This window comes from Miniopterus natalensis, chromosome 6, assembly GCF_054644295.1.
Source record: "Miniopterus natalensis isolate mMinNat1 chromosome 6, mMinNat1.hap1, whole genome shotgun sequence".
Lineage (NCBI taxonomy): Eukaryota > Metazoa > Chordata > Mammalia > Chiroptera > Miniopteridae > Miniopterus > Miniopterus natalensis.
In genome coordinates this window covers 46,170,796-46,187,151 of record NC_142086.1, presented here as the reverse complement: position 1 = coordinate 46,187,151, position 16,356 = coordinate 46,170,796, and the positions used below count along the sequence as shown (strand labels likewise).

General features: G+C 47.8%; 1 protein-coding gene across 1 annotated transcript in view; it reads left to right on the top strand.

Moving 5' to 3' along the window:
* HEG1 (heart development protein with EGF like domains 1) overlaps positions 1-16,356 on the top strand; it is a 77,842-nt gene that overhangs the window by 25,795 nt on the left and 35,691 nt on the right. The window contains exons 2-7 of the mRNA XM_087818193.1: positions 876-1,163; positions 2,840-3,112; positions 8,506-8,859; positions 9,934-10,287; positions 13,824-14,057; positions 14,771-16,114. Of these exons, the coding sequence (XP_087674319.1) occupies positions 876-1,163; positions 2,840-3,112; positions 8,506-8,859; positions 9,934-10,287; positions 13,824-14,057; positions 14,771-16,114 (2,847 nt within the window). The remainder of the gene's footprint in view (positions 1-875; positions 1,164-2,839; positions 3,113-8,505; positions 8,860-9,933; positions 10,288-13,823; positions 14,058-14,770; positions 16,115-16,356) is intronic.

The window sequence follows — 16,356 nt, the reverse complement described above, 5'->3', positions numbered from 1 at the left end:
GGATTAAATGAATGCGCGCATGCCAAGCGCTTGCATCAGTGTTTGGTACATACACACACGGTTGCTTTTATTATTATTTTTTAACAAAATGAGACCATGCTCTAAGTTCCATTTTGAAGCCTGTTGTTTTAATTAAATGGTACCTGTAGAATATCTTTATCCTATTTTATAACCTAGTTTTAATGACCTCATAGTATCCTTTCATATGGATTTACTGCAACTGGTTTAACTGATCTGCTATAGGAATTTTAGGTTCTTTCTTCCTTTCTTTCTTGCCTCCCTCTCATCTCCTTCCCACCCCTTCTTCCTTCCTTCCTCCCTGCCTATGAAGTTACTGCATCAAACCCATTTACATTACTAAGGTTTTGGTAACATGGCCAAATCCTTCACATGCTTTTCCAGAACTGTGCAGGTCCCACCTCCTGCCTACAAGAGCAGGCGTCAGGATTAAGAGCTGCCGGCTTTTGCCCACTACCACCGAGAAGGCACAGGTCACAGCCTTGTGCTTATGAAGGGCTTTCTCCCCCCGCTCCCCGGCCCCCCCCCCTCCCTCACCTGACCTTCGTCCCCCATGCCCCTCCCTGAGCCTGCCCACATGCCAGAGCTTCCGGCCCCCTTCCCTGAGCCCCACGTTGATCTCTATCAATTTCCATCATTTATCCCACGTATTGTAAACTCTAATCCTATATACAATTGTTGCTTCATAATTTCTTCCACTGGATTGATCGTAAGAATAATTACTGTGGGGAAAGGTGAAATTACTCTCCTTGAATCCACTTCTTATGGACAGTGCTGCTCTTGGTGTCGTTTCTGAAGGTTTATTCCTCTTTTCAGAAGCCACCTGGTTCTCACCGATCCTTTTTTGATTGTTTCAGCTGCTCGAAGGAACCACTGGCCAGAAAGCAACACTGAGCCCCACACAGAGAACATCACCTCTGATCAGAATCAAGTGGACGTTTCCACAGTGGCCTCCAAGGAGGGTGTGATGGCTCAGACCCCCGGCCAGAGTCGCGCTCCTTCAGGTGCTCCAGAAAACATCGCTCCACCGGCTGAAAGCGCAGGCGCTGGAGGAAAGAACCACTCCGCGAGGGGAACCGACGCCACCACCTCCCCTGCTGGGCCCGAGAGAGCAGCCGCCCTGACTTCCCGGAGCAGCACCTCGGGTGAGTTTGCACTCACGACACTCACTTCATTCACGAATGTCCAGCCCTGGACAGCAAGGCTTCTGCCAGGCTCCTCTCTCCCTCCCTGAGCCTCGGTACCATCGCAGGGTCCCGGGCTGGGGGTCAGACCTGTGACTTGGGCTCTACCTGTGACATGCTGCGGTGGACTAAGAAGTATAAACCAGACAAGGGTGTGGATTTGCTGGGAGGCCTGTCCAGTCCCATAGAATCTATATTCCATGGCTGGTCTGCATCCAAACAGCACCCAGCCATCCTGCTACACGTTGCAAGTATCAGGCACCTGGCATGGTGGCCTGTGTGGCTGCGTGTGTGTGTCGACGTGGCTCAAATGGATGTTCTTGCTTCAGCCTGCACAGCTGTGGTTTGCCATTTTTAGCAAAGGATTTCAAGAGGGGGCCGGGGCTGAAGGAACAAGATTTGACTGAGGAAGGGAAGATAGAAAACGAGCGCTGCTTAGGCCCCTACTACACACAATGTGTCTGGTCTCTCAGTTCTCACAGCAAGCGGTGGAGTCACATTATCCTCATCTTAGGAATTCAGAAATTGAAGCCCAGCGAGGTCAACCCATCCAAAAGGTGTAAGTCAAACAGCTGACAAGTTTCAGAGCTGGGATCTGAGCCTCAGTCTGCGTATCTGAGCCAGGCAGAGGGGCAGCTGAGGAGTAGGTGCCTGGACCATGTGAAGGGTGATACAGAGGAGGGAAATGTGAGCATTTTGTGCGGCAGCAAGGCCCGGAGCCTCCCTTGAGGGAGGCAAAAGTCACAAACAGGAGAGGAGCAGTGGGTAGGATGGTTGTGTGGATGGGGTTAGGGACAATCATGGGGGACTTTAAAAGGCTGGCAGTTTAGATTTGGTATGGTGGCCAGAGTCCCTGAAGGTTTCTGAACCAGGCAGTGACATGATTAAAGCGCATTTGGAGAGGATTCACCTGGCAGGCAGGTGTAAGAGGTCTGGGGAGGGAGATGGGCTGAAGGGAACCTGGAGTTGGGGGGGGGACCACCCAGGCAGACACAGAAATCCAGACACCAGGTGCTGAAATATGGCCTGATGGCCTCAGGGATGGAGAGGAAGGGATTGATAGTCTTCACAAGGACAATTGATAGGAGTTGGTAACTGCCCAAAAGTAGAGGGTGAAGCCATGAAGATGCCCCCAGGGTTTTACACACTAGTGACAGGCGGTCTGGTTGGGGCACTCAGTGCTGAGGATATTTTATGTTTCGTTCATGAATGATGAAGTTAGAGCTTAGAGCCTCTGCACATAGTGCTGCCTGGGTTTGCTGGTCATCCAGATACTGGAAATTCTGTTTACGCTGAATTCAAGTAAATTCTGGAACCAGCTTTGTGGAATATGGGTGATGAGTCATGGTGATCAGAAACCAATCTCTGGTTCCATATCGTTGGCTGTTTAGCTTCATCGTGCTTGCTTTCTGATCGTCTTACCGCAAGGTGCACAGTCTTTGTGAGATCTAAAGACAGTCTTTGTCTTAGTTTGTGGTCTCTCACGCAGGGGTTAGCTTTCCACAGAATGAATAATTGCTTCTGACTCCTTCTCATGTCTGTATATGGTATAGAGGTCAGAGCTGAGCCCGCTAAAAGATTCTTCAGAAATTGGGAGGTCTGCTGGTGGAACTTTAATTGTTGCTGTCTGCTTTCAGCCTTGGGAGGGCTTCACCTGCCAGCCAGCAGTACAGGATCAGAAGAAAGCAGTGCCCCTCCTCACACAGAGAGCAGACCCTCCCGGGGTTCCGAAGAAGCGTCCGTGCGTGCCCATGTGGCCACTTCAGTTTTGAGCCAGTCCTTTCTTCCTGCTCTGGAGACGGGAGAAGAGACCACACTGTCCAGGAGGAGGAATTCCTCAGAGGCAGAGTTCTCCTGGCTGCATTTCTCCAGGACATCGGCTTCCTCCCCTCCCTCAGGTCACTCCAAAGGTGAGTACCCTGTCCCAGCCGAACACTCGGAAGTCACTCAGAATAGAAGTAAACAGACACGTACAGCTAGACGTCCTCGTCACAGGGGCCAAGGGGAAAAGACATTAAGCACAAATGCAAAGTGTTTGGGGTAAAAGTGCGACCCACACAATTTATCTCAGTATTGAAGTTCATATTTAAAATGTTTTATTTAACTGTATAAGGAGGAAAATAATAGCTGGTCTGGTGGCTGTTCTAGACCTTTCTGTCCACCGGCCCCTGTTCCCCCCCACCCCCACATACACACACATATACACACAGCAAAGACTAAGTGGTATTGGTGTGAACTCTTGCACAAGAGGCCATATACTGGGGTGAATGGAATGGTGAGCATTGTATCATTTAATTAGGAGTTAGATTTATATTTCTTCACTATTGCAAAAGTTTCTTTCAGTGGCAAAGATAACATAGAGAGCATTTTTCTAGGCATCATTTTCTAAAAATCATACAGTGCAGGTGGTTTGCAAGGCTGCAGGAGTGGAGTAGTCACCTCTCTGCCGTTCCAGTTCCTAGTCATCAGTTGAGTCTTGCTCAGGTATTTCCATCTCCACAAAGCCTTTCTTCAGCCCCTGATCCTCTGAGTCATTAGTGTATCTTATCACACTAGGTCATCTAATGCCTGTCTGCCCAGAGGGATCGTAATCCTCTTGAGGACATAGGCTGTGTCTGTTACTTCTCTTAGGTTCCCCACTGCCCCAGAACAAGGTACAGCTGATAAGTAATGGGGAGTAGCATTGCCCAGATATTACAGGGCTCACCCAGCCCTGGGTCAAAGAGAATGCTGGAAACTGCCGGCCTTTGCTCTTCTCTGAGGTTTTGTTCTGAGTCAGTGACACTGCAAGTGTTTTCATCCCCACACCTGAAGGAGCAGGACAGAGAGGGTTGCAGATATTCCTGGGAAATAGAAATTAGGCTGCTTTAGATATTGCCATTTCAAAATTTTTAGAGGTCAGAGGTTTTTAAAAGTACTTTGCAAGACTGGGGGTTTGGGTTATGCCATCAAAGTAAAAACTGAATCCAGAGGTCCTTTCTGTAATGCCCATGTAAAGCCACCAGTTTCTCTCCCATGTACTCTCTGTGCACCATTTCCTGACTGGGATGTGCGTAATTTATGATTCGTGTCTTTCGGAGATTGCTTTTTAAGATTATTTTTAAACGTTGGTTAGATCAAGTGAAAGCTGCTATCCTTTCCAGCTTCAAAGTCCTGTGGTTTTAGTGATTTACAACCAGCTTGACTAAATGGTGGAAAGAAAACATTTTCGAAGAAGCTACACTTCAGTTCTGGTCAGAGTCATTTAATATTTATAAGTTAAATTCAACCCACTATTGTGGTATATTTGGAAATCAGCCTCTGTTTCTAACTTTACTGCACTTGACTCTGTATTCCCCTATATTTTTCAACATTAAAAAATAATTGGTCTTTAGATTCCTTGAGTATTCATCCTTTTAGAGCCTTATACATTTAATTTTAAAGAGTAGTGCTCTGTCTTTCCAGAGTTTCCCCCTGAGCATTTCTCTTCCTTCTCAGCGAACTGGGTGTTCTGTGCTGGGTGGAGTCCCACCACCTTCTTAGATGCCGAAGAGGGCGTTGGCTGCTATTAAATGAGAGAATAGCCAGGCATCCGGGAAGTCTGGATCCAGCCTCCAGCCTCCTCTCCTCCCTGTGGGGATGCAGAGGGGACATGCACAAGGACCTGAAACCAGTCGGGAAACAAAACTCTGCTTCATTTTTAAGGCTGGGCTAGTACCCACTAACCTACTAACCAGAGCTCTGGTATACCGAATTCCTCCCATTGCATCTGCATCTTGAGATTTTACTATCCCTTTCTGGCCATGGGATCCAGGAGCTCTAGGCACGCAGGCAGGAGTGCTGAGAGGGCTGGCGGGACTTGTCAGAGGCAGACCCATGTTGGGGGGCCCAGCTGGTTGATCTGTAGGAGAACAGTAGTGAAGAGGAAGTGTGGCGGTGGTGTGTGTCTTTTGACACTTGGCCACTCCCTGCACTAATAAATGTGACTCATCAAGCCCCTGGCACTTAGACCAGTCGGATGAATGGCGCCCCTCACAGTGGTTGCTAGGGTGGCAGCCAGGAGCTCGGCCCAGGGAGAATGGGCCTCCTTATTTGAAACATGAAGGGGCTAGAGCAGCTGATCCTAAAGGTTCTTTCTAGTTCCAGCATCTGTTACTCCAAACACACCAGCCTTTGCACTGTGTGCCTCCTTCCTCTCCTCACTCTGCTGCACAGAAGCAGGCATGCAGCACAGCCTCTTCTGAGGCTCAGGGAGCCTGGAGTACCTGCTTCCAACAAGAAATTGTATCCCAACAAATATATGCATGAAAGCAGGTGTAGGCCCAGAGAGCCGACTCAGATTTAAGACAAGAGATTGGAAGCCATTTGAAATTATTTTTCTTGCTGCTTTACATTCTTTGCTGCTTTACATCTTTCTGTACTTTCCATACTTTCTATAACGACGATGCACTACTTGATCATACCGGGGAAAATAAGTAAAGCAACTAACAGGGAAAAAAGTTCCCTTTTGAAGGTGGAAAGAGATATGTGTATGTTGAATTGTGGGAGAGCAGCTACAATCGAGCACTAAATTTAGTACTGAGCTTCCTGGAAACCAGGGCACAAAGGGAAGCCGGGTGGGGCATGAGATTGTCGTCTGATAAGGTCAGCACACAATTCCATCCATGGGCATACGTGTTCTGGGGGCAGTAAATTCTAAGATGAATATTTATGTAAGGAATGTTGAGAATCGTAATAGAAAATACTATCAATTGCTATTCTGTGGAAATTGTGCTAATGTTCTTTAAAAGGTGGTATTTTATATAGATTCTCAATTGGATCTGAGGGTATAGTAATGGATCTCTTCTCATGAAAGTATTTCTGTGAGGAGCTGAGCTAATGTGGTCCAGGTAAATTGCTTTGTGGTGATTTCACTTTGTAAAGGAAGGGAGCATAAATAACTCAGAAGATTGTAGATTTAGCATATCTTTCTCAAATATCAGCTGCCTCAGCTGGATTTTTGGCAGGTTCTGGGTAGCAGTCAAGCCAAGGTTGAGCGTTCTGCTGCATGCCTGAGGCTCCAGGGTTTGTGCTGCGACTGGAGACTGACCCATATACTTTACCAGATGAGTAGTCGTTCTTTCCACCTCCTGTAATAAAATCAAGGAACTTGGCTTGTTTCTGCTCCCAAATGGATGGTCTTCCCATTTTGAATGGCTGCTTTAAAGGTAAAATGAGCAAGGGAAGGCAACTATTAACTAATCAGTAGAGCTGGCCTGTTCATGAGAAACATGGTCTGTTTCCCCTACGTGCCGTTAACAGTCGCTCACTTAGTGGTGTAAGTGGTCACCGTAGATTAGTTTGACCAAACATTTTGTCTTTTTGTTAAGAGGCACCAGCTCTATGGAAGCTTTCACACTGCTTCAGAACTTTACCAAGAGGATTCAATGAGGTTATGTATACAAAGTACTTACTTGGCACCATGTGTAGAGGTTCATATAAAGTACTGGCATGCCGTAATTGGTCAGTAGATGGCAGCTTTTAATAATGCTGATAATGAGTTGACGAAGCAAATGTTCCACGGAGCCCTCGGAGCCAGGGAAAATACAGCCACTTTCCTTTTGGGACTGTCAGCATTGGTGACTTTTATAACTGTATTTCTGTGGCTGTTGATTTGCTGGACAAGTATTCAGGCTGAGTCCAGGATAACAGCCACTGTACCTTGAATCGGTAAAATAATGCAGTTTCCTGAGGCTGTAACTTGGTGGATTTAGATGGTAGCTGCAATGAAGTGAAGCTTGAGAAGCTACGTGGTTGAGTGAGGATTTGGGGTATATCTCTAGTAAGCTTTCCTGTTGTTAATACTAATGCGTTTTTGTGTTAAGTAGGGGTGGGTTTAGGTGAGCTGGGATTATGATTTTGTGTCTGGGTCTCTTTTTTCCCTTGTTTTACTTACTAGTTGTATGGATCGTCTGCAGCTTCCTTTTGTCTTTATTAAGGTCCAGTGACCGGAGCTGCCGGTCGTGTTCTAGGCACAGTTGATTCTATGGTCTGTACTCCAGTACGAGGAACCTTTGTGTTTCCTGTGCTCTCTTTCTAATTATACTTAGTATTTATTTGTGCTTTTGGTCATAACTGCACATAGGACTGGTCTTCAAGGAACCATTTATAATGAGAACTTTCTTTTTCCCTTTCTGGGTCATAATTAACAGCTTAAAACCTTTCATTATAAGGTATAGAGTCCTTTTAATTATTTTTGGCTGAAAAAGAAAAATAACACTCTTGTTTCTTGATTGGATCCTGCCTGCCATGTTTCTTCCCACTCACAGAGCTTTCCTGCAGGCTATTCATTCCCGTTTGGAGTGGGGATTTCAGCGTGCCCGCTGGAGGTCTGTACCCAGGGTGCCCTTGGGAAAGTTCTGTGTGAGAGGAGCCATGAGCGAGCCACCTGCACTGTGCATTTTGAACAATGGTGTATAATTCAGTTGTGAGAGGTCCTGATGATTAATCCAGCCTTTTCCATCAGTTCATCAGAAAAACTGCTCCAAGCCTGGAGTCCTTGATCTCCTAGGGCCCGTTGGAGGAGAGTGTAAACATGAGAGCTGGCCTCCAGAGCCCAGAGAGGCTGCTTGCTTTCGGCTGGAATTAAATCAAATCAGTAGGGGAACAGTGACAGTCTCCTGCTGATTAGAAACTGTGTTACTTAATAAATGCATTTCAGTTCGGAGTCTTTCAAATCATAAGGTTTATGGTGGCCCTGAGGTGGGAAATAATAACCTTGATGGTAACAGGCTGGAAATTGTTGCTCGGGGCTGGTGTTGCTTCTGCTGTGCAGAGCCCAAGGCCCTCCGCTGTGACCTGGGAGCTTGGTGCCCTGGAACGGCCCACTTTTATTCATTTTTATGTATGGGTTTTCCTCTGTGATAGCATTTGAACATATGGTTACAGCTGCTAAAATAAAACAGACAAAAACCTGTACTTGATCACAATGGCCTGTGCTATATAAGCTATAAGGTGAATTCAAGGGTATAAGCCTCTTCCTTCCTCTCTAAAAACCAAGGCAAATAGGGTCTAGAGGCATTCTCTCTTCCTTTTCTGGAGCAGAAGCTTTTCATTGAGCTTGGTGAAGGACGCCACTGGTTCCCCACTTAGCTCTACAAGAATTAGAGCGAGGGGGGGAGAGTAGGTGAGTGTGTCAAATGTGTTTATCTGTATCAGATCTACGTTATCTAGATTTACTTACCGAAATGTAATAGACGTTATTTGTGTCTAGATACAGCCCTGATTTTTTCAAACCACCCCGAGTGAGTAGTCTTGAAGCATTTTTTTTTTTTTTTCATTTTAGCTTCTGGAAGTACGGAGGAGCTAAACAACTCTACTGCTCCTCGAAGCCCTTCAGCCAGTTGGACAGAGAGTGTGCAGGTTGCCACCACGTTCCCCAGTGGTGTCCCAAGGGTGATTCAGTCTTTAGCTGTCAGTCTGGGATGGCTAAACGAGACAGAGGGTTTCTCCGATGGCTCTGAAATTGCCACGACTCCAGCATCAGTCCATTCTTCACCGTCTGAGACAGAACTGAGGAGAAACACCAGAGTAATTGGGAGTCTAGGGGATGGGGAATTCAGTGAGCCGTCCACAGAAAATGGATTTGGCCTTCCATCTTCCGAGGCCTCAGTGGGATTTTGGCAAAATGATTTCCCAAGTAAGTATTCAATTTTGCCTAACTATTACGGACATTTAAAAATTGTTGGATTTTTGCCCTAGCTGAGCGAGTCAGTCAGTTGGAGCATCATCGCATACACCAAAAGGTGGCGGGTTAGATTCCTTGACAGGGCACATAGCTAGGTTCCGGGTTCGATCGCTCGTCAGGGCGAGTATGGGAGGCAACCGATTGAAGTTTCTCTCTCACATCAATATTTCTCTCTCCCTCTCTCTCTCCTTTCTTCTCTCTCTGAAATCAATGGAAACATACCCTTGGGTGAAGATTAAAAATAAAAATTGTTGTATTCTCTTAAGGGATGGCTTCCAGACCATTTGCAGTCTCTAAGAAAAAGAATGTCCTTAGATAACACCATCCCCTTTCTCTTGTATATCACACGTTGATTTTCATCCTTATGAAAACATTGTGAAGTTTGTCCAACAGGCGTCATTCCTCCTGCTTTCTTTGTAGATGACGAAACCAAGGGTCAGAGGGTTTCGGCAGAGCTGAGACCTCAGCCTCGGAGCCCTCACTGCTGATTGCGTCTTGTCACTGCAGCATCGTCTCCAAAGTGAGAGCTGGCCTGCTCTTTAAAACTAGTTTGAGTTATTTTATATATCATTAGAACTAAACCATGTAGCTATAAATATATTCCCCAAATTCATACTTCAAAATTAGAATAATCTAATAATCAAAATTAGAATAATAATAGAACTGTTTTAGAAAAATGGTTCCTACCATTTTGAGCCGCATTGGACATAACACCGTACCTTTCTTAATCACTTTTGGGAAACAAGAACACAGTACTCAAGCCTCTCGATTACTCTGCTGCCTTGCACATGCTGTTTAAAAGCTCCCCTCTTCACCGTTCATTTTTAGTATTGCTATCTTATTGGCACTGAAGAGTTTTGAATTAATTATTTAGAATATGAAAATGCATGTCAGATTACACATATAATAAATTCTATGCAAGGTCATTGCCAAGGGGACCTTTCCTTAGAGAGGACTCACGTTTCAGTTGTGGAGGGGTCTCTTTCACATCCGTGTAATGGCATTTTTCCCCCTGCCACCTTACAGCCTCGGAAGGACACCAGCGGGCCAGCAGCTCTGACCCGGGAACCGGGAGCCCCGTGTCCCAGACTGAGACTGTGCCCGGGCCCGTCCCGTTGGGCAGCACTGGAGAGAGCGCCGCGCGCTGGGGCTTGACCAGCAGCAAGACGGCTGAAGATGTGCCGGGAAGCTCTGCTTCCTACCCTGCAGCTGTGAACTCCTCCGCTTTGACCCGGCTCTCAGCCTCTGCCCCACGGCCTGGAGGAAGTGACACAGCGCTGGGGGAGAGGAGGCGCTCCGAGCCGGGCACCGAGTCCTCGCCCTCCTCCTCCTCCTCCTCAGAAAGCCTGGAGTCCTCAGCACCGCGCGGCCAACGCTCCAGTGAGTTTCCCCGCTCAGCCTGGGCCGCGGAGGGGCGGGTGCTGCCAGGCCTGTGGCCCGCAGCAGGGAAGGCACGCGTTAGTGAAGCAGCGCCATAGGCCCCTCTGGTTTCAGTAATCCCGGCCGTTCTTCTAGCTGGTGGGTACAGATATACCTCTGTGCCCCTAAATTTTTTCTGGGACATCTCCACAGAGTTGCCGTTGCCACCTGCCCCTCCCACACAGAGCTCAGGGGCCTCTCTGTCCATGTCCTTCCACCCCCTATAGCCCACCCCGCCCCCCTGTACCTGCCTCAGTCCCATAGCTCTGGAAAGTTGTTCACCCCAAGTCCAGGCATTCATCAAGAGAAACTCTCTTTTTATAATAGCTTTATTAAGATGTAATTTACATTCTATACAATTCTCTCATTCAAAGTGTACAATTCAGTGGTTTTTAGTATATGCACAAAGTTGTGTAACCACCTATCTAAAAGGAACCCGGTGCCAGAAGTCATTCCCTATTCTCCCCTCCTTTCAGCCTCTGGCAACCACGAATTTACTTTTTGCCTCTATGGATTTGCCTGTTATACACATTTCATGGAATCATGGAATCACATGGTATTCGGCTTTCTGTGTTTTTCACTCAGCATAATGTTTTCAAGATTCATCCATATTGTAGCATGTATCAGTACTTTATTCATTTTTATGGCTGAATAATATCCCATTGTGTGGATGTCCCACATTTTGTTTATCTTTTTATCAATTGGTGGATATGTAGGTTTTTAAAAAAATCTTTTGGCTATTGTGAATGATACTGTTATGATCATTCCAGTACTAGTTTTTGTGTGGACACCTGTTTTCAGTTCTCTTGGATTGCTGGGTTAAATAGTAACTCTATTTTTAACCTTTTGAAGAACGCCAGTCTGTTTCCAAAGTGGCTGCCCTACTTTATCTTCCCGACAGCAGTGTACTGCTGGGGGTCCCGGTTTCTCAGCAACTTTACCAACACTTGTTATGGTCCATCTTTTTTTCACTGTTGCCATCCTGGTGGGTGTGCTGTGGTATCTCATTGTGGGTTTGACTTGTATTTTCTAGCTGAGCATCTTTTCATGTGCTCATTGGCCATTTGTATATCTTCTTTGGGAATGTGCATTTAGATCTTTTGGCTATCTTTAAATCAGGTTATTTGCCTTTTTTTTTTTTTTTTTTTTTTTTTTTAGTTAAGGGAGTTCTTTGTGTGTTCTGGTTACCAGTCCCTTATCAGATAGATGATTTGCAGGCATTGTCTCCCATTCTTTGGGTTGTCATTTCACTTTCTCGATGGCATTATTTGCAACATAACAGTTTTTAATTTTGATGAAGTTCAATTTATCAATTTGAGAAAACTTTTCTTTTGATGTTCCTTTCTAATAATGTTTTTGGGTAATTTTTTAAAACCATTTTCAGCAGCCTTATCCATGTAAATTTATGCTGACTAAAGCAAAAATGCATTAACTTATCATTTAAACTTATAATAGGTTTAAATTCTTACTCTCTACCACTAATAATAGCATCCCTATTTCCCCCACATGAGCACCCTAATTGATGAGGACAATTAGCATGTGTTACTACTCATGCAATGTGAAAAAACATGCTTATCATGAAAGAATACCACATGTATGGGTGGAGTTATCTTGTTCGTTTAAGTCTGTGCATGGAAAACGCATTATCTATCTCCTAAACAAAAAGAACCATTTTCCACCCTCACAGTTGTGGGGCTCAGGCTTGTTACCCTTCGAACCAGGAGCTTAGGTTCCTTAGCCTTTCCTTTTCCCTTCCTTTCAGTGCCCTTCACGCTGCAGTTAATGCTCAGCTGGTTCTAGTAGAAAATATGAGCGGGTCTTGGGGTTGGGTTATAGAGTGTTGGATACAGAAGAGCCTTGTTCCTGAAACCACCCCACTGTGGGCTGACACAGTGCTTTATCTTGTTTCCTCTGATCGCCCAAAGCTGACTCTGCCAGCCAGCCTTCCAGAGTTCTTGAGCTGTTCCTCTCTGGATTCCAATGCAACCCCTCTGTTCCAGGTCATGACGCTCCACCAAGTTAAGTCTGTTAGCCTGAGGGGTTGTTTGCCTAAATTTTGTCTAACAGAGCCTCTACGGTCTCCTCATCCCAGGCCTCGTTCCCTTTGCCTAGGGAACTTGTGCTCAGATCCGCTCAGCTCTGAAGCCTCCCCTGGTGGGTCTTCCATGGATCTCTTCAGCCCTTCAGCCTGAGTCAAGTAACCTCTTTCCCTGGTTCCTGGCTTCTCAGTGCTGCTCCAGGTCACTGTATCCCGGCCTCCTCTCATTCCTGTCTGTCAGTGAATGCAGACCTCTCATGAAGTGAGCTTACCTAACCCTCAGCTTTACCTCCATTTTCCTTCGAGGTGTGTCCATGGGGCATCAAGAGCTAGCCTGGTCTGCGAATAGGAGTAAGAACCGGGACAAGAACTTGTTTTTTTATAGAGCCAGGTTGTGACGGATTTAGGCCAAGAAAAATTGGACCCCACTTCCATACCCAAGAAAGGATATCTATTCATGTGTCACCTGTCCCTATCCCATCGCCACCAAGAAAATAAAACAAATACGTTTAAACCCACACACAAACCAAGCACACCTTTAACCTCTGATCGCAGTGCCATTTCTCACGGATGTGTAAGGGCAAAGAATGAAAGGTCCTGTTTCAGTTCATGCATTGCTGCCCTACCAGGAGGTGAGAGCCTTTGGAGTAACATGGGCCCCCCTGCTTGATCTTGTCAGAAAGTGTAAAGCCCCAGTAGGGCTGTTAGTCTTTTGCCCATTGTTCACCTTCCCTGCGGCCACCACCAATTCCCTGACATAAACTCTATTTATTATGTATCGCCGAGCAGAAATACAGTATTGATCGTGTTCACTTAAGCAATAAACCTTCCCATAAATCCAAGTCAGCTGAACACGCTGATCCGCAGTGCGTCCTGAGGTTTCCGCCACTGGCAGGCGTCTGCGGGAACACCACACGCTTGGTTTTCTCAGATAGAGACCCTGAGAGAGCACAGGGAGGCTCTCGGACTCCCATAGTCCAGGAAGCGAGGCTTGTTCCTGAGACTCAAGTCCATACCGTGGTCTCCCCTCCACCCCCGAATTGGCCGGTCATCCCTTTTCAATCTTCTTTTTTAGATTTTCCTTTTTATTGAATTCACTGGGGTGACACTGGTTAACAAACTATACAGGTTTCAGGTGCACGATTCCACAACACATCACCTGTACACTGTATTGTGTGTTCACCAAGCCAAGTCAAGTCTCGTTCCATCACCATTTATTCCTCCTCTACCTTCCTCTACCTCTCCCCACTCCCCCCTCCTCCTGGTAATCACCACAGTCCATGTTTATGAATTTTTCTCTTTTTTTCCATTTTTGCTAAATCCCCCCCCCCCGAGCTGTCAGCCTGCTCTGTATTATGAGTCTGTCTCTATTTTGCTTGTTATTTCATTTTGTTTATTAGATTCCATATATGAATGAAATCATATGGTACTTGTCTTTCCCTTTTCAATCTTCCTGTAGCCACTGAAGATAGTCCTGAGCTGGGCGTCAGTGCCGACACCCACGAGGGGTCCCACAGGACATCAGGAGCCCGTGCTCACAGCCCGCACACTTCAGCTACTGTCGCTGGAAACGGAGAGCGCACGCTGCGATCAGTCACCAATGGGAGCACGACTTCGGGGGCCGAGGGGCACTCTGAGGCAGCGCCCCGAGAAGCAGAGAGCGCCACTCCGCGTGGGAACATGACCACGACTGGTGAGGCTGTCGGAGGTGCTGAGCAGGATCTCTTTCCACACTCTCTCAGTTCGTCTCTCAGTTTGCTCAGGGCCCCAGAATGATGAAGCTCGCGGTCCACCCCAAGTACCTTACAAGCTCTTTATGAAGAGAACTTTCTGGGTTCTCTCACCTCCCTTCCCCTCCTCCCCGCCCCTTCGCTCACCTAAGGCGGTTGCCAGTGGTGTCTGCCAGGAGGCTTAAATGAAAGAGAACAGTCACTTTGTGGCTAAGGTCAATCTCCTGGGAAAGAAATATCTCATTCAGAATGGAAAGTTGGGAGGCTTTTCCTTTTTCCATTTAGGCGTAACAATTGTTCTATTTGGGGTCTTAAGAGCTTTCAAGATACCAATTTGCTTTTATCAAAAAAGGCGTGTGGAAGGAATTCGGATCCCCCCCCATTCTTTGGCCCCTGGCCTCACTTCTCTTTTATTACCATTCCATTGCCATGACTGCACTGCTCGCAGGAGGTAAACCTGCGCGGCAGACGCGGACCCTGCCTGCCTTCCACGCTGTCGGGGTCGCCCCCCCCCCCCGCCCGAGAGCTCCCCGTTGGACACCACGGCTCCGGAGGAAGCGTCTCTCCCGCCGGCGTTCGGCGTTCGTGGATAGGGCACCGGCAGTCTGCTCACAGTGTGTGCTCAGGAGACTGCTTATTTGCTTCGTTGGTCTAACTTTGGTTTTTCCCTTTGCAGTCACTGGACTTAGCCACAATCAAGTGACTGGCACAGGTACTGAGCAGAGGACTTCCAGCGACCACACGGACCACACCTATGTCTTGTCTACTTTCACCAAAGGAGAGCGAGCACTGCTGTCCATCACGGACAACAGCTCATCTTCAGAGACGAGAGAGAGTTCGACCTCTTCTGTGAAGGTCTCAGGCTCCCCACGTTCAGACTACCCTTCCCCTTCTCAGGTTCAGACTGAAGGAAGTAACGCCTCATCCTACGGAGGGGTGTATGCCCAGTCTCCCACGGAGCCGCTGGGTCTGCGTACAGCCAGCCAGCCACCCTACACACCCACCGCTAAAATGTCAGGCACCTTGGGTCTCCTGGACGCGCATGCCGGATCGGTCGGTGGCTCATCTTCTTCGTCAGGGCCCCCTTTGCCCCTGCCCTCAGTGTCACAGTCCCACCAGCCGTTCTCCTCAAACTTATCCCCCAGGGCCTCCGCTCCTCCCTTGGAGGCCACCCCTGAAGCGCCCACACCTTTGCCCTCCTCGCCACCACCTTCGCCCATATCCCTGACAGCCTCTACCCCTGCCTCACTGTCCCTGACCCAGACAACCCTACCACCTTCATCTTCTACCTTGGTCCTGCCCCGGGCAGGGGGCACTCCTGTGACAGCAGTCCGGATGTCGACAGTGGCATCGTCTGTGGTGATGCTCCCCGGCAGTCAGACAGCAGATCCTAAGGACCAGAGCAGCCCACACCATGAAAAAATGGTCACGGAATCAAAGCCACTGAGCCGGGAGTCTCCGCCTACAGAGGTCACCAAAGCTGCAACTGTGAGCCCTGCTTCGGGGATCCGTGTGTCCCCTGCCTTAACAGAATCCTCCACTGAGCAGACCCTTCCAGCCACAACCACCGGCTTAGCCCAGACGCCTCCAGCTTTGACAGCCACCACTCTCAAGGCCTCCCATCCCCCTGCGCCCACTCCCAGCCCCACGTCAAGCACAGCGACTCTGACGGCTGGCCCCACCGCAGTCCAGACTACGGCTGGAAAACAGTTCCTGACGACCACTCCTGAAATTCTGGTGCCACGAATCTCAACAGAAGTTGTTACCACAAAAAGAAACCAAGTTCATATAGATAATACCACCCAGTTAAGCCCCCTGACCAGTGCACCCACATCAGCAGAATTATTGACCACGGGGCCTGGCGTTTCAGAAGAGTCCAGCCCAGCTTCACATTTCCCCAGAACATCTCCTCCCCAAGGCTCACACGTTTCTCCGGCTGAAGTGCTGACTCCCAAACCTACCGCCTTCCGCGCTCAGAGCAGCACACGGTCACCCACGACGTCGTCGTCTCCAGCCCCAGGTAGAGTGCAGTCTCACAGGCATCCTGAAAGCTGCTGGGGCGGGGGTTCGTGTGTATGTGGGCCAGTGGTTGGTACCTGCAGGAGTGCAGTGTGTGTTTGATGATCTGAAATGTTTCCCGTAGAAGCACTTAAAGCATAAAATAATGTCACGGTGGACCTACTTTCCTCACCCCTGAGTTACATAATTCTTCTCGAAGAGAGGGGAGAGGATGCCATTGGCTGTGTGTGACATCAGTAGATG